Source organism: Sorex araneus, chromosome 6 (assembly GCF_027595985.1).
Source record: "Sorex araneus isolate mSorAra2 chromosome 6, mSorAra2.pri, whole genome shotgun sequence".
NCBI classification, from domain to species: domain Eukaryota; kingdom Metazoa; phylum Chordata; class Mammalia; order Eulipotyphla; family Soricidae; genus Sorex; species Sorex araneus.
In genome coordinates, this window is record NC_073307.1 from 152,452,063 (window position 1) to 152,479,038 (window position 26,976).

The following is a 26,976-nucleotide window of genomic DNA, read 5'->3' on the forward strand; positions in this document are numbered from 1 at the left end:
GATATGATGGATTAAGTTGATTGATTTCTGAATGTTAAACCATCCTTGCTTCCCCGGGATGAATTCCACTTGTTCATGATGTATGATCTTTTTGATGAGTTGTTGGATCCTATTTGCTAAAATTTTGTTGAGGATCTTCGCATGGGCGTTCATAGGGATATTGTTCTATAATGTTCTTTCTTAGTGGTGTCTTTGTTTGCTTTTGGTATTAGGGAGATGTATACTTCATAGAAAGTGTTTGGGAGAGTTTCTATTTTTTCAATTTCATGGAAAAGTTTGAGGAGAACTGGGAAAAGGTCTTCTTTAAATGATTGGAAGAATTCACCAGTGAAACCATCTGGGCCTGGGCTTTTGTTTTTGGGGAGATTTTTGATTGCAGTTTCAATTTCCTTAACATTGATGGGTCCATTCAGGTATTCCAGGTCTTCTTTGTTCAGTCTTGGGAGATTGTAGGAATCAAGGAATTCATCCATTTCTTTTAGGTTCTCCTGTTTTGTGGCATATAGACCTTGAAAGTAGTCTCTAATGATCTTTTGAATCTCACTGGTTTCTGTTATGATGTCCCCCTTTTCATTTCTGATTTGATTTATTAGGGTTCTCTCTCTTTCTTTCTTTGTGAGTCTTGCTAGCGGTTTATCAATCTTATTTATTTTCTCAAAGAACCAGCTCTTTGTTTCATTGATCTTTCGGGTTGTTTTTCTGGTTTCCATACCATTAATTTCTGCTCTATTTTTTTATTATTTCTTTCCTTCGATCTGGTTTGTGTTCCTTTTTCTGGTCCTTTTCTAAGGTCTTGAGCCATAAGGTCAAGCTATCTATGTGGGCTCTTTCTTCCTTCCTGGGGAATGCTTGGAGAGCTATAAATTTTCCCCTTAACACGGCTTTAGCTGTGTCCCATATGTTTTGGTAGCTCGTTTCTTCATTCTCATTTGTTTCTAAGTATCTTTTGATTTCTTCCTTGATTTCCTTCCTGACTCACTCATTGTTCAACATTGAGTTGTTTAATTTCCAGCTGTTTTATTTGTTTCTCCGTGTCGGTGTGTGTTTAGCTTCTATCTTCAGCCCATCGTGTTCTGAAAAGATGGTTGATACAATTTCTATTTTTCTGATTCTATTGAGGTATATTCTGGGACCCAGTACATGGTCTATTTTAGAAAGTGTTTCATGCGCACTGGAAAAGAATGTGTATTCTTTCTTTTGGGGTGTAAAGCCCTGTACAGTCTATTATGCCTCTCTCTTCTATTTCTTCTTTCAGAGTCAGTACTTCCTTGCTGAGTTTTGTTCTTGTCAATCTATCTAGAGGTGATAAGGTGATTGAACTCTCCAACTACTATTGTGCTGTTAGTGATGTCCTCTTTGAAGTCTGTTAGGAGTTGTTTTAAATATTTAGCTGGTCGATCATTAGGAAAGTATACGTATAAGAGTGTGATTTCTTCCTATTGTACATATCCCTTGATAAATAGAAAATGACCTTTGCTTTTTAACCTTTTTTAACCTGAAATCTATATTGTCGTTACTTGCATGGCCACTCCGCTTTTTCAAAGGAGTTGTTTGCTTACATGATTGTTTTCCATCCTTTGGCTTTGAGTCTATTTTTTGGCTTTGAGTCCATTTTCTAAGACTCCTAACCCAGAGCTATATGATTTTTACACTTTAGGGCTCCTAGGAATCATGGGAAGTGGGTTTAACCAGCACGCTCCTCGGCCCAGATAAATCCGGAGCTGCTGAGAGTGAAACGGACCCTCTGTGCTTAAAGACTTTGATTCCAGAGACCTTCTAACACATTTAGCCATTCAGCGCAGGTTCTTACAGCAATGCACTGGGACTGTGAGAGGTTATATTAATGTTCTGGCAGGCTTCCCTGGACTTTATACAGAAATCCAAAACCACGTGTCTCAACGTAACGTCGCTTATTTGTCAGCAATATGAAACGGTTTCTTTTTAGCATGTCTGACTTTGTGGGGAAACTGCAAATAATAACAGTGAGTTTTTGTTGAAAGATTGAAAGAAATCAAAGTAGCAGCAAATTCTCTAGACTGTAAACTAAGCAAAAGCCCCACACTAGACCAGAATACGAAATATCCTTCTTCCCTGGTTGATTCCCTTTTGGGGGGAGAAACGCGGCGTGGCGTCCACCATACTATGAGGCCTGGGTAGGGGGATGAGGAAAAAAAAAGGAAAAGGAAAAACAAAAGAAAAAAGAGTTATGTACTTGGAGCAGTGGGGCTAAACATCGCATTCTCAGCAATGGAAAACTGTCAAACATTTATCAAATGCTCCCTTTTTGTAGGGCTGTCTTTCTTGGGGGGAAGCTCCAACAACAATAGTAAGTTTTGTGTTGAAATATGGAATGTAATCAAGGTAAAGAGAAAATGAAGTGAAATTCATCACTTGTGCATTTGAGGGGGCATGGGGGCGGGGGCGGGATTCATACTGGGGTTTTTGGTGGTGGAATATGGGCACTGGTAAAGGGACGGGTGTTCAATATTGTATAACTGAGACATAAGCCTGAGAACTTTCTAACTTTCCACACGGTGATTCAATAAAAGATTAATAATAATGATAAAAAATATGCATCCAAATTGGGATTACGTTTTGGAGATCTCTTGAGAAAATAGCATAAACAATCAAAGCCTGTCAATTTGGAGCCACAAATCTAAATTACCACATGAATAACGATGGCGATTCAACTGCTGAAAAGTGGTAGAAATTTTGTATTATATAATTTGCTTTAGCAAATATCCGTTAGGAAAAATATTAATAGGAAACACAAGATTTACTAATTTTTCTAGTGGGTATTAGCAATAACCAATATAGGAGCATAATAGATTAAATGATTATGCTACCAATATCCATCTAATTGTTCTATATTTTTATTGCCATGGGATCCATACATACATAACTTATAGCATGTGGTTCTCAAAATAAAACCCAGAAATTGGTAAATACATAGCATGTACTCTTTCATTTCAGCCATGAAATTGACCCCCACACAAATGAATTGAATCTCTATTATTGCCATAGTTGCATGGCTATTGATTGGATGCAATACAAATTTACCCATTAATAATTGTAATCACCTTCTCAACAGACATTGTGTAATATGACTGACATTCTCTGCTATAGAATACAAAACATAAGTAAAATCTTTAGAAAATGATTAAATTTGTTATCTACATTGATACCCAGTATGCCATATCAGATTGTCTTATTTTTCAGTTTTTAAGAAATATGAGAACCGTGGGCTGGAGCTATAGCACAGCAGTAGTGCGTTCGCCTTGCATGCTACCATCCTGGGTTCGATCCATATGCCCCTCTCGGAGAGCCCAGGAAACTAGTGACATTATCTCGCCTGCACTGCAGAGCTGGCAAGCTACCCGTGTTGCATTAAAAATGCTAAAAAACAGTAACAAACAAGTTTCACAATGGACAAGTTAAAGGTGCCCACTGGACCAAATCAGTGACAATTCGGTCAAGCAAATCGATGAGATGACAGTGACAGTGATGAGAACCATATTATTAATTTATAGATCAACCAAGGTTATTGGGGAGACAGCACATGGGAGCAGCTATCTCCCAGTACAATTCCTTGGTATTGCAATTGTTCCCCAAGCAGGGTGTGACCAACAATCCCATCTTGTAAATCACAAGGTAAAATCATTGTCTTTCCTAAGAGGATGTGTTTGTTGCCTTATTGCATGAGAATCAGAATTAATAGCTACTACTGTCCCCATGATATTACTTTTTCAGAAATAATTTTCTCAGCGCTGCAATCACCTCCTTATTCCGGAGGCTGTATATCAGAGGATTAAACATTGGTGTCACTGTAGTATAGGAAAGAGCCAGCAGTTTTTCAGTGAGTGGAGACTGCATAGACTTTGGCTGTAGGTAGGTGATAGTAGCGGATCCAAAGAATAAAAGAACAACTATCAAATGGGAAGAACATGTGGAGAAAGCTTTGGCCCTGCCTGTGGCTGTTGGCAGCCTCAGAATGGTGCCAATGATTTTGCTGTAGGAGGCAAGGATCAACATGAAAGGGGTGATCACACAGACCAGAGTTCCTATATAGAGAGTCACCTCCTGGAGAAAAGTGTTTCCACAGGCGAGCTTGAGAACAGGGAGGACATCACAGAAGTAATGCTTAATTTCCTTCCACTTGCAGAAGTGCAGAGAGAAGATTTGACACGTTTGCCACATCTGCAGTGGGATTACACCGGTCCAGGATCCAACAGCTAACAGGACACATACTTTATGGTTCATGACAAGAGGGTAGTGCAAAGGGTTACAAATGGCCACGTAGCGGTCATAGGACATCACAGCCAGGAGCCAACACTCCGTGGATCCCAGTGACACGAAAAAATACATTTGAATAGCACACTCCACTCTCGAAATGCCTCGATCCTTTGTCAACAGGTCCTTTAGCATCCTGGGGAGAGTGACTGTCACATAGAAGATTTCTAATGAAGAAAAATTGCCCAGGAAAAAATACATAGGTTTCCGTAGTGCAGGGTCAAACTTGGTTATGATTATTATAAGGCCATTTCCAAATAAGACAATCATGTAATTGATGATGAAAAGAGCAAATAATAATACTTGGAGGTTTGGAAGATCAGAAAATCCCTGGAAGACAAATTCTGTCACCGTGGAAGTGTTGCCCTCTGCCTTCATCTCTTCATACTTCGTATCTAGGAAAGAGTTAATCAGAAAACAAGTCAATTCACTTTCCAGGGTTTTAACTATGTAGAATAGCACATAATTTTTACTATTTTTTTATACAACACTTAAGATTCATATAAATTTTTAAAGTATTATGCTTACATTTTCATTAATATTAAAAGCAATAAGAAAATCCTGTCAATAATTTTACATATTTGTTGTCCTATTTGTTGAATATGAAGTGTTTAAACAAAAGTTTGTGATTTATCAAACTTTTAAATATTTTAATATGAAGTATTTTTCATTTTTACATTGTACTTATTTCGGTAAATTCTTAGTTCAAATTCAAATTAAATTCTTCTACTTATATAGAATTTAAATGTTTTCAGACCTGCAGTCAGTTTTTAAATAAAAACTATCATGAAGTCCTTTTATTATTTTTATTTTTATTTTTTTGCTTTTTTTGGGTCACACCTTGCAATGCACAGGGGTTACTCCTGGCTCTGTACTCAGGAATTACTCCAGGAGGTGCTGGGAGACCATATGGGATACTGGGAATCAGACCCTGGTTGCCCGCGTGCAAGGCAATCGTCCTACCCGCTATGCTAATGCTCCAGCCCCATGAAGTGCTATTAAAGATTTATTTCTCTTTGAAAATGTACTTATTTTAACCATTGAATTATTAACTAGTGAAAATTAAAGATCATATATGAACTAATTTCAAACTGTCTTTCAATGTAATATCTCTGGATGTTCAATATTGTATCAGTGGTCATAATGTTGTACTTGATTGCTTGTGGTTTGGAAAGTGTCTCAGCAACAACCTTCTCATCAACAGCCCTGGCGAGTAAGAGGCAGGTTCATCCAGTTATTTACTTTCACAGAAGCAATTCTACACATGTGGGCTCTTTTCTAAAACTTATTCATACTCAGCCAATGAGTGAGACACAGTGATAACTGGTTTCTAGTGGTTTCCATGTAAATCCACATACTCACTTATTGTTTTTATACTATAGACATATATTTTTAGAAAGCACCTAGTGTTTTCTTCCCACAAGTATTTATGCCCTTGAGCTGAGATATGTGACTGCTTGTGTTTAATTAAATTGAATGTGAGTCATATGAGTAGTTTCTCAGTAATAGTAAATAATATTTAGGAACATTTTCATCTAAAATTAATGTTTTTGTAAAATCCTTCTCTTCTGTATGTCTCAATAAAAATTACCTCCCCTCTTTCTCTTTCTAAATATATATACATGTACACACATAAACACACACACACATACACACATATGTATATATATATTTAAAGTACCCAAATTTTTTCTCCTATGCTTTTTCTCTTGACCTTTTACTGTTGTACTTTTAGGAATTTAAGGTTTTTGAATTTTCTTTCAGAAAGTTCATATACATATTTTCAGTACAGGCTACATAACTTATATATTGATCATTAATGGAAAACCAACAGCATTTGGTGCAAAGACAAAAAACGGTAGCTATAGTCTAAGTATGTTCACTGTGGACAAAATTTTTATTCCAGCAATAAAATTCTCAACATAAACAGCACAGGAACAGCAAACCAGCAAAACTTTGGAATATTGAGAATCTTGTGACCAATAAATTCAAGATTATATAGTAGTTTATAAGTATCTAGAGTATTCTAGTGTGCATATTAAACTCTTAAACTCTAAACAGTTAAAATAATTTTTAAAATACTTCTCTGATTTTACAGCTTTCAAAAAAGTGTTTGATGATTATGAATGATAAAATGCAACTCAGTACCTAAGGTAGCTAGTGGCAAATAGTTGATTTTAAAACGCATCTTAAATGTGTCATATCAAAAACAGTATCGTATAGACTACAAGTACTGCTGTTTTGCTACACCATCAACATATTTTATGCTGTTGAATAATTCAATATATAAAAGAACATTTCGTCAATAGCTAACTTCTATTTTTCTATGCATTAGTACACCTGTGTAAACTTCTTTGCTTTGTAATCCCATATTTAATCAGCTAGCCATTATCCTCAGAAACTGGCTTTTTCTTTTTGCACTGGTCTTCCTTTGTGTGTAAGCTCATTTCTCATTCTCTTATGTCTTTCCTACAACATTTCTTACACTATAAGGATATTTATTGGAAAAGCAAACATATTAAAGACCATAATATAGCCCCTCCCCAAACCCCAAAATAGCAATGATAGTATAATATACGTTTGAACTTGTATATAACATTTTATATATATATATATATATATATATATCTGTTGCAATTGTTTCTTTCCACCTTCACCATTTATTTTTTAAATCAGAGCAATATATGAATATTCAGTGGACTATTCCATAGAAAATGTGAAGGCAATCTCAAACAAGATCTTACTAGCACCAATTTGTATCCAAACATGTGTTTGCTTCTAAACAGCAATCACAATTAAAAAAAATTGATAAACTTCTTCAACTTGTAAATTAGCTGCTGGTTTCTTTTCATGTTGCAAACTTTTGGAAGTTCTCTTTCCTAAAGTTTGTGTTTCAAATATAAAAATAAACCAAGATTTAGTCCTTTACAATTTTTAGAAAATGGCTGTGTTTTGTTGATGTTAAAATATAGTCATTAAATAAATTTTATCTGGGCAGGAATAATTCATGCTTACCTGATAGGATAGGGGACAAGTATAATTTTCCTTCATCAATTGAGTAAAAACCAATAAAATGAGAGAATGAAATGAATGTTGTTATAAAAGAGGATAATTTATTAGAAGCAGAAATTGAAAACCTTTTAAATAAAGTCCTACTGACATTAAACATTTAAAACCTTGTTTTTAAAGTAGAAATTGGACTTTACCTTGGGAATCCTCACTTTTCCCCAGGGAACTCCTAAATTAACGGTTTACCTGAGCCAGACTGATTATCACTCAGGGATTTGGTACAATTACGAACATCCCTGATCATAGTCTTACTAAAATTGCCAGCCATATTTTTGTTAATCATTAAAAAATAGAAGCAATTAAAAACAAGAAATATCAAATCAGCTATGATGAAAACTTTTAAAAAGACACAAGTATTCAACATTAAAATTAAAGAGGCATATTTTCCCATGATATATTAGTACCTATATCTGAAAGTGGGCTGGAGCGATAGCACAGCAGGTAGGGTGTTGGCCTTGCACACGATGACCCGGGTTCCATTCTTCTGCCCCTTTCACAGAGCCCGGCAAGCTGCCAAGAGTATCTCGCCTGCAATGGCAGAGGCTGGCAAGCTACCCATCTTGTATTTGATATGCCAAAAACAGTAACAAGTCCCACAATGGAGACATTACTGGTGCCCGCTTGAGCAAATCGATGAGCAACGGGATGTCAGTGATACAGTGATACAGTGATATCTGAGAACATTACTTCATCTTTTCATTGAGTTATCAATCTTTATACATTAGCCAATTTAATTTAGATGCTCCCTCAATCCAGGAAGTGGGCTGGGGAAAGAAATAAAGAGGAAGACTCCCTCAATCTGTTCTATTTTCATAAAGAGAGAAGAATTGGAAAATTTTCAAGCATAATTCTTAATAACAAATATAGTCACAAGATGATATGTTTCAAGAAAAACTGCAAACAACTATTTCCAGAAGTACTACTTTATATCTGCTTTTTTCTCAACTTTTATCAGGAATATCTCCTCGATTGTGAAAGCTTAAAATTCTAAATAGCCATAATCAAGTTACAAGTAAATATTCTACCACCTCATGTTTTTTGTGACTGCTCTGAGATTACTGATTATAATCTAATAGAATATGTATACTTCTGTTATTGCCACTGTCACTGTCACTGTCATTCCATAGCTCATTTATTTGCTCAAGTGGGCACCAGTAATGTCCATTGTGAAACTTGTTGTTACTGTTTTTGGCATATCCAATATGCCACGGGTAGCTTGCTAGGCTCTGCCATGTGGGCGAGATATATTGGTAGCTTGCAGGGCTCTCTGAGAGGGGTGGAGGAATTGAACCTGGGTTGGCTGCCTGCAAGGCAAGTGCCCTATCGCTGTTCTATCATTCCAACCCAACTTCTGTTATTAAAAGAAAAGAAACATAGAGATAGGGTTGAAGAAATAGTACAGCCTGTAGGGCTTGTCTTGCAGGCCTCTGATCCAGTTTAGATTTCTGGCATCCCCTATGGTCCCCCAAATACCAATAGGAATGATTTCTGAGTGCAAATCATGGAGTAACCAGTGAACATTGCCTGGTATGGCCTCCAAACATGAAACAAACATCACTGTATCACTGTATCACTGTCATCCCATTGTTCATCAATTTACTAGAGCAGGCGCCAATAACACCTCCATATGTCCCAGTCCTGATATATATATATATATATGTATATATATTCATATATATATACATACATATTGCTATGATTGCTTTATTTATTTATATATTTAATTGAATCACCATGTGGAAAGTTACAAAGCTTTAAGACTTAAATCTCAGTTTTACTATGCTGCAACACCCATCCCTTCACCAGTGCACATATTCAACACCAAGAATCCCATTGTAAGTCTCCCTCACTCTACCCCTGCCGGTGTAGCTTTTAAATTTCATTTTAGTTTCTCTTTAATTTGATTACATTTTATATTTCAACAAAAAACTAACTATTATTTTTTGGAGTTCTTTTCGCACGCCCCAGAGTCAGCCCTGCTGAAAGGAAGCATTTTTTAATTTGTTTTCCATTGCTGAGAATGAAGAGATATGAGGTTGCATGTCCGCAATAGCTGCTGAGCAGTTTTACATGTCTGTATTTTAGTAACTAAGTCCAGAGAAATTTCTGCCAGAAATTGAATCATTGCAATCTTGTACCTCTCTGCAACTTTATATTACACATATGAGTGAAATCTCTCTATGCCTTTCTCTTTCTTTCTGACTCATTTCCGTCAACAATACTTTCAATGTTGGTCCACTTAAATGCAAATTTCATGACTTCATCTGTTCTAACAGCTGCACAGTATTCATTTGTGTAAATCTACCAAAGTTTCTTTAACCAGGCATCTGTTTATGGGCACTCTGATTTTTTTCCAGATTTTGGCTATTGTAAACAGTGCTGCAATGAACATACAGGTGCAGATGTCATTTCTACTATACATTTTTGCCTCTCCAGGATATATTCTCAGGAGTGGGATTGCTAGGTCAAATGGAAGCTCAATTTCTAAATTTTTGAGCATCGTCCATATTCTTTTCCAAAAGGGCTGAACCAATCAGCATTTCCGCCAGCAGTGAAGGAGAGTCCCTTTCTCCCCACATCCACACCAACACCAGTTCCTTTTGTTTTTTGGATGTGTGCTAGTCTCTGTGATGTGAGGTGATATCTCATTGTTGTGTTGATCTGCAACTCCCTGATGATTAGTGATGTCGAGAATTTTCTCATGTGCCTCTCAGCCATTCAGATTTCTTCTTTGGAAAAGTTTCTGTTCATTTCATCACCCCATTTTTTGATTGGGTCGGCAGTTCTCTTCCAATGGAGTTCCACCAGTGACTTGTATATCTTTGATATCAACCCCCTATCAGATGAGTATTGCACAAGTATCCTTTCTGATTCTGTCGGCTTTCTTTGTACTTTGGTTACTGTTCCTTTTGAGGTGCAGAAGCCTCTTAGTTTAAGATAGTCTCACTTATTTATCTGTTTTCTTTTTTTTTTAATTTAAATTTTATTGAATCACCATGTGGAGGGTTACATAGTTCTCAGGATTATGTCAGTTATACAATACTCAAACACCCTTCCCTTCACCCATGCCCATATTCCATCACCAACCACCCCATTATACCTCCCGCCCCCTCCAGCCCCCCCAGTCCCCGACCTTGTAAGTGATAAGTTTCACTTTGTTTACGCTTTATCTTGGTTACAATCCATGTTTCAACACATAACTCACTATTGTTGCTAGGGTTTCCCCCCAAAAGAGAAAAGACAGTCCCACTGTCAAGGAAGCATTTGATGGCTCTCCATTGCTGAGAATGTAGAGATATTAAGTCCTGCTGTTTGTTACATAACTTTTCTATTTTTCCCCCCCCTCGTCCCGCGAAACCGAGATCACGCCTGTTTAGTAATCACCACTCTGCCTGACAAAGGGAAAACAAACCAAAAAAGAATGACTATTTCCCATCATCAGCCGGCGTGGGGCTCTGGCTTAGTTGATAGTCTGGTAGAATGTCTGCAAGCAGTTTCTAGAACCAAAAGTAATACGCTGGTATCGGCCCCGGCTTGAGATTCCACCAGCGTCCCGCTGTTCCAAGTATGTAATAATTTATTCCCTTGTATCCCATTCCCACGCCACCAGGTCCGTGTCACCTTAATGGACATCATACTATGATTAAAGCCACACCGCATTTCTTCCCGAGAAAGAAGGATATTTCTTCTCAGCCGGCGTGGGGATATGGCTTAGTTCAGTCTATAGAGATGGCTACCACTTTGGCAGCCTTCAATATTTCAGCAAAAGACTTACTATTCTTGTTAGGATTTCCCACCAAAGTCCGACCCGTTAAAAAGGAACCATTTCATATTCATGATGATTAAATGACAATGGGTTGCGCGGCCATGGCAGAGGCCTCGCAAATTTGAATTTCTGTATAAAGTCCAGGGAAAGTACAGCCAGAAATTACACGTCGCTACAAACTTTAACCCTATTATGGTCCCCCCAAAGTCCAACCCATTACAAAGGAACCATTTCATATTGCTGATGATTAGATGATATTAGGCTGCCGCGGCTGCGCGGTTTTGGGTTTCTATATAAAGTCCAGGAAAAATTCTGCCTAAAATTCTATCGCTATAATCTTTTACCCTTCAACAAAAAACTCAGTACTATTGTTTGGAGTTTCCCCCCACGTTAAGCCCTGCCAAAAAGGAACATTTACACGTTGCTGACAATCAAGAGATATTAGGTTTTGGATTTCTTTATGAAGTCCAGGGAAAATTCTTTTGGTAATTGCATCACTCGCTGGCAGCGCCTGGGCCAGAAGCTCCGAGCACACAGTTTGGAGGCATTTTGGGGGCGCCGCTCGTGTCCAAAGTGGTTCAGTTGCCTCCGGGGTCGATCTCGCGCAGGGCCGGAAATGAGCGTCCACACATTGCTCTGTGCTTAAATGTTGGCCGGCACGGGGCGGATCCGGAAGTCCCGCCCATCGGCTTTCCCGGGCTTCCTGTAGAGTCTAAAAACTGGCTATAGCCTCGCTGTGTTCAAAAAGAAAGAGTTGAGAGAGAAAAGAGCATACCCCGCTGGCAGCGCCTGGACCAGAAGCTCGGAGCACACAGTTTGGAGGCATTTTGGGGGCGCTGCTCGTATCCAAAGTGGTTCAGTTACCTCAGGAGTCGATCTCGCGCGGGGGGCCGGAAAGGCTTATCTCTGTTTTCAATTGCTTGGTCAGTGGTGTGTCATCTTTGAAGATACCATAGGCTTCAATGTCATGGAGATTTTGCTGGCCTTCTCTTCAATGTACCTTAGGGATTCTGGTCTGATGTTGAGGCCTTTAATCCATTTTGATTTGATTTTTGTACATGGTGAAAGGTGAAGATCTGAGTCCACTTTTTTGCATGTAGCTGTCCAGTTTTGCCAGCACAATTTGTTAAACATACTTTCCTTGTTACAATTCACATGTCTTGCTCCCTTATGAAAGATTATATGATCATATATTTGGGGGTGTGTGTCAGAATATTCAACCCTGTTCCATTGGTATGCAGCTCTGTCTTTGTTACAGTACCATGGTGTTTTAAATATTACCGCTTTGTAATAGAGTTTGAGTTTGGGCAAGGTGATGCTTCCCATCTTCTTTTTCCCAAGGATTGCATTACCTATTTGAGGGGGCTTATTTTTCCATATGAATTTCAGAATTGTTTGCTCCATTTTTTGAATAATGTCAAGGGTATCCTTGTAGGGATCACATTGAATTTGTACAATGTTTGGGGGAATATTGCCATTTTTACAATATTAATTCTTCCAATCCATGAGTAGGGGATATATTTTCATTTCCTTGTGTCCTGTTTTATTTCCTGAAGTAGCGTTTGGTAGTTTTCTTCATACAAGTCCTTTACTTCCTTAGTTAAGCTGCTTCCGAGGTACTTGATTTTTTGAGGCACAATTGTGAACAGGATTGCTTTTATCATGTTGCTTTCTTGTCTCTCATTATTTGCGTATAGGAAAGCCATGGAGTTTTAGGTATTAATTTTATAGCCTGCAACTTTACTATACGAGTATATTGTTTCTAGGCTTTTGTGTTAGAACTTTTAGGGTTCTCTATGTATAGTATCATATCATCTGCTAATAGTGAGAGCTTAATTTCTTTCTTTCCTATATGGATGCCCTTAATACCTTTTTCTTACCTAATTGCTATGGCAAGTATTTCCAGTACTATATTGAACAGAAGTGGAGAGAGTGGGAATGCTTGTCTCATCCCTGTTCTTAGATTAAAGGCTCTTAGATTTTCTCCAATGAGGATGATGCTTGCCAGAGGCTTTTGATAAAAGCTTTTGCCTATCTTGAGGAAAGTTTTTTCTATACCAATTTTGGTGAGAGTTTTCATCAAAAAGTGGTGCTGGATCTTGTCAAATGCTTTCTCTGCATCTATTGTTATGATTATATGTTTATTATCTTTTCCTTTCTTGATATGATAGATTATGTTGATTGATTTTCAGTTGTTAAATCATCCTTGCATCCCTGGAATGAATCCCACTTGGTAATGGTGCATGATCTTTTTGATGAGCTGTTGAATTTTATTTGCTAAGATTTTGTTGAGAATCTTCACTTCGTTTTCATCAGGGATATTGGCCTGTAGTTTTCTTTTTTGTGGTGTCTTTGCTTTGGTATTAGCGAGATGTGAGCCTCAAAAAACTGTTTGGTAGAGGTACTGTTTCTTCAATTTCCTGGAAAATCTAGAGAAGAACTGGAAATAGGTCCTCATTAAATGTTTGGAAGAATTCGCTAGTGAATCGATCTGGAGCTGGGCTTTTGTTTTTGGGAAAACTTTTGATTACAGTTTCAATTTTCTTGATATTAAAAGGACTATTCAAGTACTCCAGATCTTCTTGGTTCAGGCTTGGAGCATTATAGGAATCCAGGAATTTATCCATTTCTTTTAAGTTCTCATTTTTGTGGCATACAAATTTTCATAGTAATCTCTGATGATCTTTTGAATTTCTTTGGTTTCTGTTGTGATGACCCCCTTTTAATTTCTGATTCGGCTTATGAGGATTCTCTCTCTCTTTCTTTGTGAGTCTTGATAGTGGTTTATCAGTCTTGTTTATTTTCCTGAAGAAACAGCTCTTGGTTTCATTGATCTTTCAGATTGTCTTTTGGGTTTCCATGTCGTTGATTTCTGATCTAAGTTTTATTATCTCTTTCCTTCTGCCTGAAATAGACTCTATTTTTGGTCCTTTTCTAAGGTACTGAGCTGTGAAGTAAAGTTATTTATGTAGGCCCTTTCTTCCTTCCTGAGAAATCCTTGCAGAGCTATAAATTTTCCCTTTAATGCGGCTTTACCTGTGTCCCACAGGTTCTGGTAGCTTGTGTGTTCATTCTCATTTGTTTCCAGGTAACTTTTTGATTTCCTCCTTGATTTCCTTCCAGACCCACTCACTGTTCAACATCGAGTTGTTAAATTTCCAGGTGTTTTATATGGTTTTCTACATCTGTACATGATGAACTTCTATCTTCTGTACATCATGGTCTGAAAAGATAGCTGGTACAATGTCTATCTTGCTATTCTGGTGAGCTATGTTGTGTGACCTTGTGCATGGTCTATTCTAGAAAATGTTCCATGTGTACTGGAAAAGAATGTATATTCCTTTTTGGGGGGATAAAAAGCCCTGTATAGACATATTAGCCCTCTCTCTTCCATTTCTTACTTCAAAACCAGTATTTACTTGTGAGTTTTAATCTTCTTGTCCTACCCCTACGTGATACTGCGGTATTGAAGTCTCCAATTGCTAGTGGAGCTGGTCCCTCATGGGGGCGTACACGTTTAGGAGTGTGATTTCTTCCTGCTGTACATATCTCTTGATTAATAAAAATGGCTTTCACTATTCCTTCTGTTGTTGTATAACATCCCATAATCTCAGGTCTAGCTAGGCTTGGATGTAAGCATTGTTTTTTGTTAGTTATTTTAACTGAGTATATTTCCTTGTGTGTAAATGACTTTGATACTGTTTCCATTGACTATTTTAATTTGCTTATTCTGCCTATTTGGCTGAATACCATTGGTTGAAACTTCAATCTAATTAATAAAAATGGGCTGAACAGGCTGCTCTCCCGCAGGCCACAACACAAAATCCTCTGGAGACAGTCATGTGATTCTCCAAAAAAATGTATATTTCTTCCAGGAGTGAAATGCCTAGGACTGTCAAGTAAAACTGCAACATTGTTGCCAAAACTTCTAAACTTTTTCAACTTGAAGACAATGTTGTCGGATACTAGTAAGGGCACCCCAGCTTTTTAAAGGGAGTTGTTTTCCTGTAGGACTGTTTTCCATCCTTTGACTTTGAGTCATTTTTTGTTTTGGCTATTCAGATGTGTTTCTTGCAGGCACAGAAAAGTTGCGTTCAGTCTCTGAATCCATTTGGCCACTCTGTGTCTCTTAATTGGTGAATTTAGACCATTGACATTGAGAGAGATTATTGTTATGGGGTTTTTGCCATCTTTCTGTAAGGTTTTTGAGCTTTAGGGGGTATTCATGTCTCAGTGTAGCCCATTTAGTCCTTCTTTTAGGTTTGGTTTTGGGTCCATGAAGTTCCTGAGTTGTTGTTTATCCACAAAATAGTGTATTGTTCCTTCAAGTTTGAATGAGAGTTTTTCTGGAAAAAGCATTCTTGGTGACTTGTTCATTTCATTGAATTTTTTTTCACTATATCCCACCACTGCCTTCGGGGTTGGAGGGTTCCTCTGATAGGTCTGCTGTAAATATAAGGAGTGTTCCTTTGAATGTGATTACTTCTTTGACCTTGCTGCCTGCAGTATTGTGTCTCTATCCATGACGTTCATCATACTAACTATGATATGACTTGGAGTTTTTCTGTTACGGTCTCGTTTGACTGGCCCCCTTCTGGTTCCTTGAATCTGGATGTCTGCATTCTCCAGCTGTGGGAACTTTTCAGCAATGAGCTTTTTGATTGTGGCTTTTTCATTGGGGTTGGTTCCCTGTCCTTGTGGTACTCCAATGATTCTTATGTTGTTCTTCTTGAAATCATCCCCTAGGATTCTGATTGACCCTAGAGCTATTTTGACCTCTCTTTCCATTGTTCCTTTTTGACTCTAGGCTTCCTGAAGGTCATCTTCAAACTCACTGATTCTGTCTTTGGCTGTACCCATTCTATTGTTGAGGGAACCACTGAATTTTATAATTTATCTACCGAATCATTTATTTGTGACATTTCATTTTGTAGGTTTTTATTTCTGCTCTCATTTCTTCCCATAATTTCTTGGCTGTCTGTTGAATCGTTCCTTTCAGGTTCCCCTTTAATTTAACGAATACCTTGTCAATCTTTCCATTGAGCTCATTGAACATCTTCAGGATTTCAACTCTGAATTCTTTATCGGAGAGCTCAAGTTTGTGAAAATGTCTACTGAGGCTTCTGGACTCCTTTCATTGTCCTGTCCTTGTGGTGGGGATTTGCGCTGTTTTTTCATGTTGATGTGATGGTATGGAAGAGGGACCTTCAAGTTCACTATCACTGTTCCCTCTGGTTGTGAAAAAGGATTCTGGATGGGTTCAGTCAGTGGTGATCACCTTCTTCTGTATCCCCTCCAGATCATGTCTTTCTCTGATGTTCCTCTATTCTTTACTTGAGGCCTCAAATGATGCTTTTTGAGAATGTGCTCCTTTTCCTTGGGCTTGCAAAGCTTCTTATCTTTATTGGTACTTTTGAGAAATTGCAATAAACTAGCAACCCATTGGTGAACTATTTTCGGGAATGCTAGGATGATACTTAGTAGCCCTGATATTTTAGCAGCTTCTCTTTACTCAACATTCCCAAAGCTGCCATAATAGAGCATCTTTCAGGGTCAGGGTAATGTATACCCATTATTATTACTGGTTTTGACATATTGAATGCGCCAAGGGGTTCCTTGCAGGCTCTGCTATGTGAGCAGGATATTCTCAGTAGCTTGCCAGGTTCTCAAGACTCATATATACATATATGTATATATATGTATTTATATGTATATATATTACCATCTATAAATTTTTGCTAACTGTTTTAATCCCGTTGAATATGGTGTGGTAATTATGGAAAATTCGTAGAGAGTAACTTATGATGTGTTGCGATGACACTTTTGCAGCTAAGCAGTCCAGGAATATGTTCTCTCATATGTGGGGCATTAAACAAACATATAAACAAAAAAAAATAGATATACAACCTAACACAAATGCAAACATTAATTGTAGCTAAAATGTGCATTTATACTAGTATCGGTTTTCATGAGTAGAGATATTAAGGAATATATTATAAAAGAGCATATGCTCAGTAATATTATAATTATTGGAGGTTTAATAATTATTTACCAATTTAGCACGTTCAAATGCTATATTGAATTTAAATTTTATTTTTGTCTTTCAGACATATGTACTACGTTATTTCATTTGTTAAAACTTACATCTTAAAGATTCCAAGGATAATTAACAATTCAGTGACTAATATATGTATGTGTAACCCATTTGGCAAAATATATACTCAAGTCTTTTCTACATTTATAGTTATGTTGTTTCTTTTTAAATTTCTGATTTCTGATTTAATTATATACTTATTTGGGAGGATATGTTATTTGCAAGCAGTTGTCACTTTAATTTGGACTCCTATATGAGTTATGTTAATATCAAAGCAAAAATTAGAAGATTGATGAAATCAAAATCACAAATAGCATTTTTATGGATGCTGTGATGTGACCATTTAAGAACTTTTGTCTAAGGTCACAAAGACTTTTCTTCAATGTTTTTGCTTATAATGCTATAGATTGACATTCTGCAATTTTTTCTTCTCATAAAGTAGATTAATTTAGGAAATATGAGAGGATATATATGTAGAGATAAAGAGGTAAGAGGAGAGAGAGCAATTGAGAGAGTCACAAAAAGTAAGGAAAGAATGTAAGTTGTGGTGGGCAGGTGGCTCTAGAATGGAGCGCTATATTGAACTTTCAACATGACCGTATTCTCATGGACATCAAATTCAATCTCAGAGGAGCAAGAGAAAAAAATTAATAAATGATACAGCATCCAAAGAAATAAATCAAAACTCCCCACAGAAATAAAAAGGCAGAAGGTTGGGGCTGGAGCTATAGCATAGCGTGTAGGGCATTTGCCTTGCACATGGCTGGCCCGGGTTCGATTCCCAGCATCCCAAATGGTGACCTGAGCAAACCCTGTGCATCACCAGGTGTGACCCAAAAAATGAAATAAAAATAGAACGGAAAAACAGATGAAATAATTTGAAAACAATTGTTCTGGAACCTGAATAATAAAATAAACATAGGAATTTGTCCAAATCATCTTGCTGAAGGATGTAGGCATTTTTATATGAAGTGCATTGGAGTAAGTATTAGGAAAAAAAATTCGAAGTACACATAAGAATGAAGAGGCACATCAGGACTAGTGAAAAGTTTTAACACATCATCTCTTAAATGTTTCCAAATCACAGCTACTTGAGTATTCCTTTCAATAAAATCATATTTTTTTAAAAAAAATGTCTCAGTGAGCTGAAATTATAGTAAACTGGGTAAGGCACTTATCTGGCACACGGCTCACCTGTGTTGAAACCCCTGCATCGCTACAGTCTCCTGATCTCCACCAGGACTCTGAGCACAGAGCCAGAAGTGTGCCCTCATCACTGCCAGCTATGACCCAAGGAAAGTGAACAAAATTTCAGTAAAAAAAATCACAATACTAAACAGAACCAATACATGTGCATTTGAAAACTTTTTTAAAAATTATGGCTAAAGTGTTATCACATTGATTTTTGACATTTAAGACCTTCTGAACATTTTCTACTGCAGATGAATATGTAAGATATGTACCGCAGTAATTAATATCATAGGGAACAGCACTTCACTGGTTACTAATTATGAGTTGGAGAGAGTACGATGGGAAATTCCAAATGAAATCATAATTATTAATTCCAGTACTACCAGACTCAAAATTAAATTGCATAACTTTCTTTGCTTCCTTTAGAAAAAAAATCTCAAAAAATCTAAAAATAAAATGACATTCAGGAATTCTTTGGTTATATATCTAAGTACTCTCATCACCAGAAATTATAAAGAATCACTGTATCGCTGTCATCCTGTTTTTCATTGATTTGCTTGAGCGGAAAGTCTTAGCGTCTTCATTCATCCTAGACCTGAGATTATAGCAGCCTCTTTTTACTCATCCTTCCCATGGTGCCTCAGTAAAGGCTGTTTCAGGGTCATGGGAATGAGACCCATCATGGTTACTATTTTTGGAATTTGAATAGCCCAAGGGGAGCTTGCCAGCTCTCTCGTACAAGCAGGAAACTCTAAGTAGCTTGCCAGTTTCTTCGAGGAGAACTAGGCCATAAGATGTCCCGCAGATGCAAATATGGCCAAGCTTCCTGGAGATTGGTTTTTTAGTTTTATATTGTAAAGAATATATTTTTTATTGTTTATTGTGGGGAAGGGGTAAACCTTGCTACTCTCAAGAGTTACTCCTGGCTTTTCACTGAAATATTACTCCAAGGACTCCTATAGGTCTTGGGGGTCCTTTTGTTGCACCAGGTATTGGAATACAGTTGGCCACATGCAATGCAAAGCTTTACCCACTGTATTATTGCTTCAGGCCCAGGACTACTATTTTTTAATTTATTTAATCAATTAATTAATTTTTTTTTTATTTTTTGCTTTTTTTGTCACACCCAGCAACGCACAGGGGTTACTCCTGCCTCTGCACTCAGGAAAAAATCCTGGCGGTGCTCAGAGGACTATATGGGATGCTGGGAATCAAACTCGGGTAGGCTGTGTGCAAGGCAAATGCCCTACCCGGTGTAATATTTCTCCAGGCCCACTATTATTTTTTAAATTAATCTATATATTTTAAAAAAATTTTCCTCATGTAACTTCTTTCTTCTTGCTTTCTTCTTAGGATGTTCTTGATTTGTAGACTCTAGATCTCTTTATCTGCTTCATTATTGTTTCCCCAGATACACAAAGATCAAAATGAACTGTAGTGAAATGAAATTTTATTATTTAATAGAATTTAATGAAAATTAAATTAGCAGGCATGCGACCTCTTTTATCTAGTGCTTCCCCTCGGAGAACCCAGCAAGCTTCTCTGAGTATCGTGCCAGCATGGCAGAGCCTGGCAAGCTCCCGTGGTGTATTCAATATGACAAAAACAGTAACAATGATGAATCTGATCCCCTTGACCCTGAAAGAGCCTCCAATGCAGCACCATTGGGAAGGACGAGTAAAGAGAGGCTGCTAAAATCTCAGGGCTAGGATGAATAGAGACATTACTGGTGCCCGCTCAAGCAAATCCATGAACAATGAGATGACAGTGATACAGTGACAGTGACTGAAAAGGTAGCTAAGTGGTCAATTCAGCCTTTTGGTAAAGATGACATTGAAAGTCAGATATCTGGGGCCTGGTAAGAGAGTATCGCATGTAAGTATAAACATTACACATGGTCAACTCCGTTTAATCTCCAGTATCCCATATGGTACTTCTAGCCCCACAGGACAGGTCCCTAACCACAGTCAGGAGTAATTTCTTAGCTATATCAAATATGATCACAATACCTGGAAAAAAATCATTTATGTGAAGTAGAGATTATTCTCTTTATGAGATATCCTCGAAGCTTTATGGAATCAGAAAAAACAGAACTGAGAACTGCTGCTTGATCTCTCTCTCTCTCTCTCTCTCTCTCTCTCTCTCTCTCTCTCTCTCAGGCAACAGTAACAAACATAAGGATAAATGCTCTCCTAACAACCAAGATCAATGCTCTCCTAACAACCAAGTTATGATTAGGACAGTATTCAATGTGAAACATTTTTATACAATACTTATAGTAAATATAACTAAAGATGAAATGAATAGATGCAGAATTACTCTCATAAATTAAATGCATATGGAAATAATAGGATGCCATCATCCTGCGTGATATTGTGTGTAAACCAGGTAATAAAGAAAAGTGTAACCATCTCAATAAAAGAGGTGAAAAACATCTTCTATGCATTCATAGAAGCAAAACTTTAAAATTCCAAAATTGTCAAAAAATAAAACCAACTACTTACATACTATGCACATATTTTATTGCTTTACTATCAATGAAATGGGGCCAAATAATGCACAGAGGTTATTTCTGGCTCTACAGTCAGCAATCACTACTTGATAACACTCAGGGGACCATATGTGCTACTGTGTTCAAATTTGGTTTGCCTCAGGCAGAACAACATCCCTACACACTGTACTATTGATCCCCCCAAAACCTTAAATAGATTTGTGCAAATTATTGATTTAAGAAGCTGAAACTGGGGGCATGCAGATGTTTGTGATTTTGTGGATAGATGACAATCTTTCGATAATAACAATTGAGCAGTTTCATTTCTTCAAAGACCTTCTAAAGGGTTAAAGGCATGGAAAACCATGCAGAATACTGTGAGTGCAGAGGTGTGAACTCATGTAATCCTGAAGGTAACTTCCAGAATTTTCTTATAATTGCATAGATATGTTATGTTTAAGAATGCATCCATATTCTTTCCTCTCCAACCTGTCTTTCTGCACGGAAAATGGCAGCGGCAGCAACGTCCACATGGCGGGAGCCATCTTCTAAGACTCCTAACCCAGAGCTATATGATTTTTACACTTTAGGGCTCCTAGGAATCATGGGAAGCGGGTGTAACCGGCACATCCCTCGGCCCAGATAAATCCGGAGCTGCTGAGGGTGAAACGGACCCTCTGCGCTTAAAGACTTTGATTCCAGAGACCTTCAAACACATTTAGCCATCCAGCACAGCTTCTTACAGCAATGCACTAGGACTGTGAGATGGGATATGCAATTTCTGGCAGGTTTCCCTGTACTTTATACAGAAATCCAAAACCAAGTGTCTCGACTTAACGTCGCTTATTTGTCAGCAATATGAAACGGTTTATTTTTAGCATGTCTGACTTTGTGGGGAAACTGCAAATAATAACAGTGAGTTTTTGTTGAAATATCGAAGGTAATCAAATTAGCATGCAATTCTCTAGACTGTAGACTAAGCAACAGCCCCACAGTAGCCGATAATAGGAAAAATACTTCATCCCTGGTTGATTCCCATTTTGGGGGAGAAACGCCGTGTGGTGTCCATTGTACTATGAGGCGTGGGTACGGGGATGAGGAAATAAAAAAGGAAGAAGAAAAAGAAAAGAAAAAAGAGTTATGTACTTTGTACTTGGAGCAGTGGGGCTACGCATCTCATTCTCAGCAATGGAAAACAAATTATCAAATGCTTCCTTGTTAGTAGGGCTGTCTTTCTTGGAGGGAAACTCCAACAACAAGAGTAAGTTTTGTGTTGAAATATGGAATGTAATCAAGGAAAAGAGAAAATGAAGTGAAATTTATCAGTTATGCAGTTGAGGAGGTGCGGGGGCGGGGGCAGGAGGTATACTGGGGTTTTTGGTGCTGGAATATGGGCACTGGTAAAAGGGATGGGTGTTTCAATATTGTATAACTGAGACATAAGCCTGAGAACTGTCTAAATTTCCACTTGGTGATTCAATAAAAAAATTAATAATAATGATATAAAAAGAAAGCATCCAAATTTGGATTATGGTTTGGAGATCTCTTAAGAAAATAACATAAAAAATCAAAGACTGTCAATTTGGAGCCACACAGCTTTTGTTTTGTTTTGTTTTTGTTTTTGTTATTGGGTCACACCTGGCAATGCAAGGGATTACTCCTGGCTCTGCACTCAGGATTTACCCCTGGTGGTGCTCAGGGGACCATATGGGATGCTGGGAATCGAACCAGGGTCAGCCACGTGCAAGGCACGCCCTACCTACTATGCTATTGCTCCAGCCCAATGGAGCCACAAATCTTAATTACCACATGAACAACTATACCGATTCAACTGCTGAAAAATGGTAGAAATTTTGTATTATATCATTTGCCTTAGCCAAAGTCCATTAGGAAAAATATTAATATGAAACACAAGATTTACTAATTTTTCTAGTGGATATTACCAATATAGGATCATAACAGTTTAAATAATTACGGTCCCAATATGCATCTTATTATTCTATATTTTTATTGTCATGGGATCCATACATACATAACTTATGGCATGTGGTGCTCAAAATAGAACCCAGAAATTGGTAAATACATACCATGTACTCTTTCACTTCAGCCATGAAATAGACCCCCACACAAATGAATTGAATCTCTATTATTACCATAGTTGCATGGCTATGGGATGCAATACAAATTTACCCATCAATTATTGTAACCAACTTCTCAACAGACATTGTGTAATATCGCTGACAGTCTCTGCTGTAGAATAAAAAACATAAGTAAAATATTTAGTAAATGATTGAATTTATTATCTACATTGAAACCTAGTATGCCATAACAGATTGTCTTATTTTTCAGTTTTTAAGAAATATGAGAAACATGGGCTGGAGCTATAGCACAGCAATGGGGCGTTCACCCTACATGCTATCATCCAGGCTTCGGTTCATATGCCCCTCTTGGAGAGCCCAGAAAGCTACTGAGAGTATCTTGCCTGCACTGCAGATCCTGGCAAGCTACCCGTGGTGCATTCAAAATGCAAAAAAACAGTAACAAACAAGTTTCACGATGGACATGTTACTGATGCCCACTCGAGCAAATCAGTGAGAACCCGCTCAAGCAAATCAATGAGATGAAAGTGACAGTGATGAGAAACATATTATTAATTGATAGATCAACCAAGCTTATTGGGGAGACAAGGATCATTAAAAATGGTTCCAAAATGTGGACTATAATGAGCAGAGTCAATAATAGAATTAAAGTATTTGTGTGTAGACCAGAGATACAGCACAGGGGAACAGCTATCTCCCAGTACAATTCCTGGTATTGCAATTGTTCTCCAAGCAGGGTGTGACCCACAATCCCACCTTGTAAACCACAAGGTAAAATCATTGTCTTTCCTAAGAGGAAGTGTTTGTTGCCTTATTGCATGAGAATCAGAATACATAGCTACCCTGGCCCCATGATATTACATTTTCAGAAATAATTTTCTCAGCGCTGCAATCACCTCCTTGTTCCGGAGGCTGTATATCAGAGGATTAAACATTGGCGTCACTGTAGTATAGGAAAGAGCCAGCAGTTTTTCAGTGAGTGGAGACTGCATAGACTTTGGCTGTAGGTAGGTGATAGTAGCGGATCCAAAGAATAAAAGAACAACTATCAAATGGGAAGAACATGTGGAGAAAGCTTTGGCCCTGCCTGTGGCTGTTGGTAGCCTCAGAATGGTGCCAACGATTTTGCTGTAGGAGGCAAGGATCAACATGAAAGGGATGATCACAAAGAGCAGAGTTCCTATAAGGACTGTCACCTCCTGAAGAGACGTGTTTCCACAGGCGAGCTTGAGAACAGGGAGGAGGTCACAGAAGTAATGCTTAATTTCCTTTGACTTGCAGAAGTGCAGAGTGAACATTTGACACGTTTGCCACAGCTGCAGTGGGATTACACTGGTCCAGGATCCAACAGCTAACAGGACACATACTTTGTGGTTCATGACAAGAGGGTAGTGCAAAGGGTTACAGATGGCCACGTAGCGGTCATAGGACATCATAGCCAGGAGCAAACACTCCGTGCATCCCAGTGATGTGAAAAAATACATTTGAATGGCACACTCCACTCTCGAAATGCTTCGATCCTTTGTCAACAGGTCCTTCAGCATCCTGGGGAGAGTGACTGTCACATAGAAGATTTCTAATGAAGAAAAATTGCCCAGGAAAAAATACATAGGTTTCCGTAGTGCAGGGTCAAACTTGGTTATTATTATTATGAGGCCATTTCCAAATAAGACAATCATGTAAATGATGATGAAAAGGCCAAATAATAATACTTGGAGGTTTGGAAGATCAGAAAATCCCTGTAGGACAAATTCTGTCACCGTGGAAGTGTTGCCTTCTGCCTTCATCTCTTCATACTTTGTATCTAGGAAAGAGTTAATCAGAAAACAAGTCAATTCACTTTCTTGGGTTTTAACTTCTTAGAATAGCACACAATTTTTACAATTCTTTCATACAACACTTAAGATTCATATAAATTTTTAAAGTATTATGCTTACATTTTCATTAATATTAAAAGCAATAAGAAAATCCTGTCAATAATTTAACATATTTGTTTTCCTATTTGTTGAATATGAAGTGTTTAAACAAAAGTTTGTGATGTATCAAACTTTTAAATATTTTAATACAAAATTTTGTTCATTTATACATTGTACATTTTTCGGTAATTTCTTAGTTCAAATTCAAATTAAATTCTTCTACTTATATAGAATTTAAATGTTTACAGACCTGCAGTCAGTTTTTAAGTAAAAGCTATCATGAATTGCTTTTAAAGATTGTTTTCTCTTTGAAGTTGTGCTTATTTAAACCATTTAATTATAAATTAGTGTCAATTAAAGATCATATCTGAATTAATTTCAAACTGTCTTTCAATGTGATACCTCTGGATGTTCAATGTTGTATCAGTGGTCATAATGTTGTACTTGATTGCTTGTGGTTTGGAAAGTGTCTCCTTAACAACCTTTTCATCAATAGCCTGGAGAGTAAGAGGCAGGTTCATCCATTTATTTACTTTCACAAAAGCAATTCTAAACACGGGGGCTCTTTTCTAAAACTTATTCATACTCAGCCAATGAGTGAGACACAGTCATATCTGGTTTCTAGTGGTTTCCATGTAAATCCACATCCTCACTTATTGTTTTAATACTATTAAAACAATATTAATACTATTTTTATGCACACAGTGTATTCTTCCCACATGTGTTTATGCCCTTGAGCAGAGATATGTGACTGCTTATGTTTAATTAAATTGAATGTGAGTCATATGAATTGTTTCTCTGTAATAGTAAATAATATTTAGAAACATTTTTACCTAAAATTAATGTTTTTGTAAAATCCTTCCTTTCTCTATATCTCAATAAAAATTACCTCCCTTCTTTCTCTTTCTAAATTATGGCATGTGGTGCTCAAAATAGAACCCAGAACACACATACATATATATATATATATACATACATATATATAAAGTACCCCCAATTTTTTTCTCCTATGCTTCTTCTCTTGACCTTTTACGGCTGTACTGTTAGGAATTTAACATTTTTGAATTTTCTTTCAGAACGATCATATACCTATTTTCAGTACAGACTACATAACTTATAAATTTATCATTAATGGAAAACCAAAAGCACCTGGTGCAAAGATGAAAAATGGTAGCTATAGTCTAAGAATGTTCACTGTGGACAAAATTTGGCTTCCAGCTATAAAATTCTCAACATAAGCAGGACAGGAACAGCAACCCAGTAAAACTTTGGCATACTGAGTATCTTGTGACTAATAAATTCAAATTATATAGTAGTTTTTAATAATCTCTAGTATTCTAGTGTGAATATTAAACTCTTAAACTCTAAATAGTTAAAATAATTTTTAAAATACTATGATTTTACATTTTTCAAGAAAGTCTTGGATGATTCTGAATGATAAAATGCAAATTAGTATCTAAGATAGTCAGCTAGTGGCAAATAGTTGATTTTAAAACACATCTTAAAGTGTATCATATCAAAAACTGTATCATAGAGACTACAAGTACTGCTGTTTTGCTACACCATGAACATATTTTTTGCCGCTGAATAATTCAATATATAAAAGAACATTTGGTCATAGCTAACTTCTATTTTTCTATGCATTAGAACACCTGTGTAAACTTCTTTGCTTTGTAATCCCACATTTAATCAGCTAACCATTATTCTCAGAAACTGGCTTTTTCTTTTTGTACTGGTCTTCCTTTGTGTGTAAGCCCATTTCTCATTCTCTTATGTTTTTCCTACAACTTTTATTACACTATAAGGATATTCATTTGAAAAGCAAACAAATTAAAGACCGTAATATAGCCCCCTCCCCGAAATAGCAATGATAGTACAATATATGTATGAACAGGTTTTAACATTTAATATATATATCTGTTGCAATCCTTTCTTTCCACCTTTGCCATTTATTTTTTAAAAGGAGAGCAAGTATATGAATATTCAGTGGACTATTCCATAGTAAATGTGAAGGCAATCTCAAATAAGATCTCACTAGCACAAATTTGTATCCAAACATG

General features: G+C 37.1%; 2 protein-coding genes across 2 annotated transcripts; both read right to left on the reverse strand.

The window, feature by feature from the left end:
• Positions 1-3,738: 3,738 nt before the first annotated feature.
• LOC101545191 (olfactory receptor 10AG1-like) lies at positions 3,739-7,603 on the reverse strand. Its single transcript, XM_012935747.2, has 2 exons — positions 7,546-7,603; positions 3,739-4,736 (listed from the first exon to the last, which is right to left on the reverse strand). The coding sequence occupies exons 1-2, from the start codon at positions 7,601-7,603 to the stop codon at positions 3,739-3,741; spliced, it is 1,056 nt and encodes a 351-aa protein (XP_012791201.2).
• A 16,254-nt stretch (positions 7,604-23,857) lies between these two features.
• On the reverse strand, positions 23,858-26,675 carry LOC129406008 (olfactory receptor 10AG1-like). Its single transcript, XM_055143746.1, has 2 exons — positions 26,615-26,675; positions 23,858-24,858 (listed from the first exon to the last, which is right to left on the reverse strand). The coding sequence occupies exons 1-2, from the start codon at positions 26,673-26,675 to the stop codon at positions 23,858-23,860; spliced, it is 1,062 nt and encodes a 353-aa protein (XP_054999721.1).
• Between the last annotated feature and the right edge of the window lie 301 nt (positions 26,676-26,976).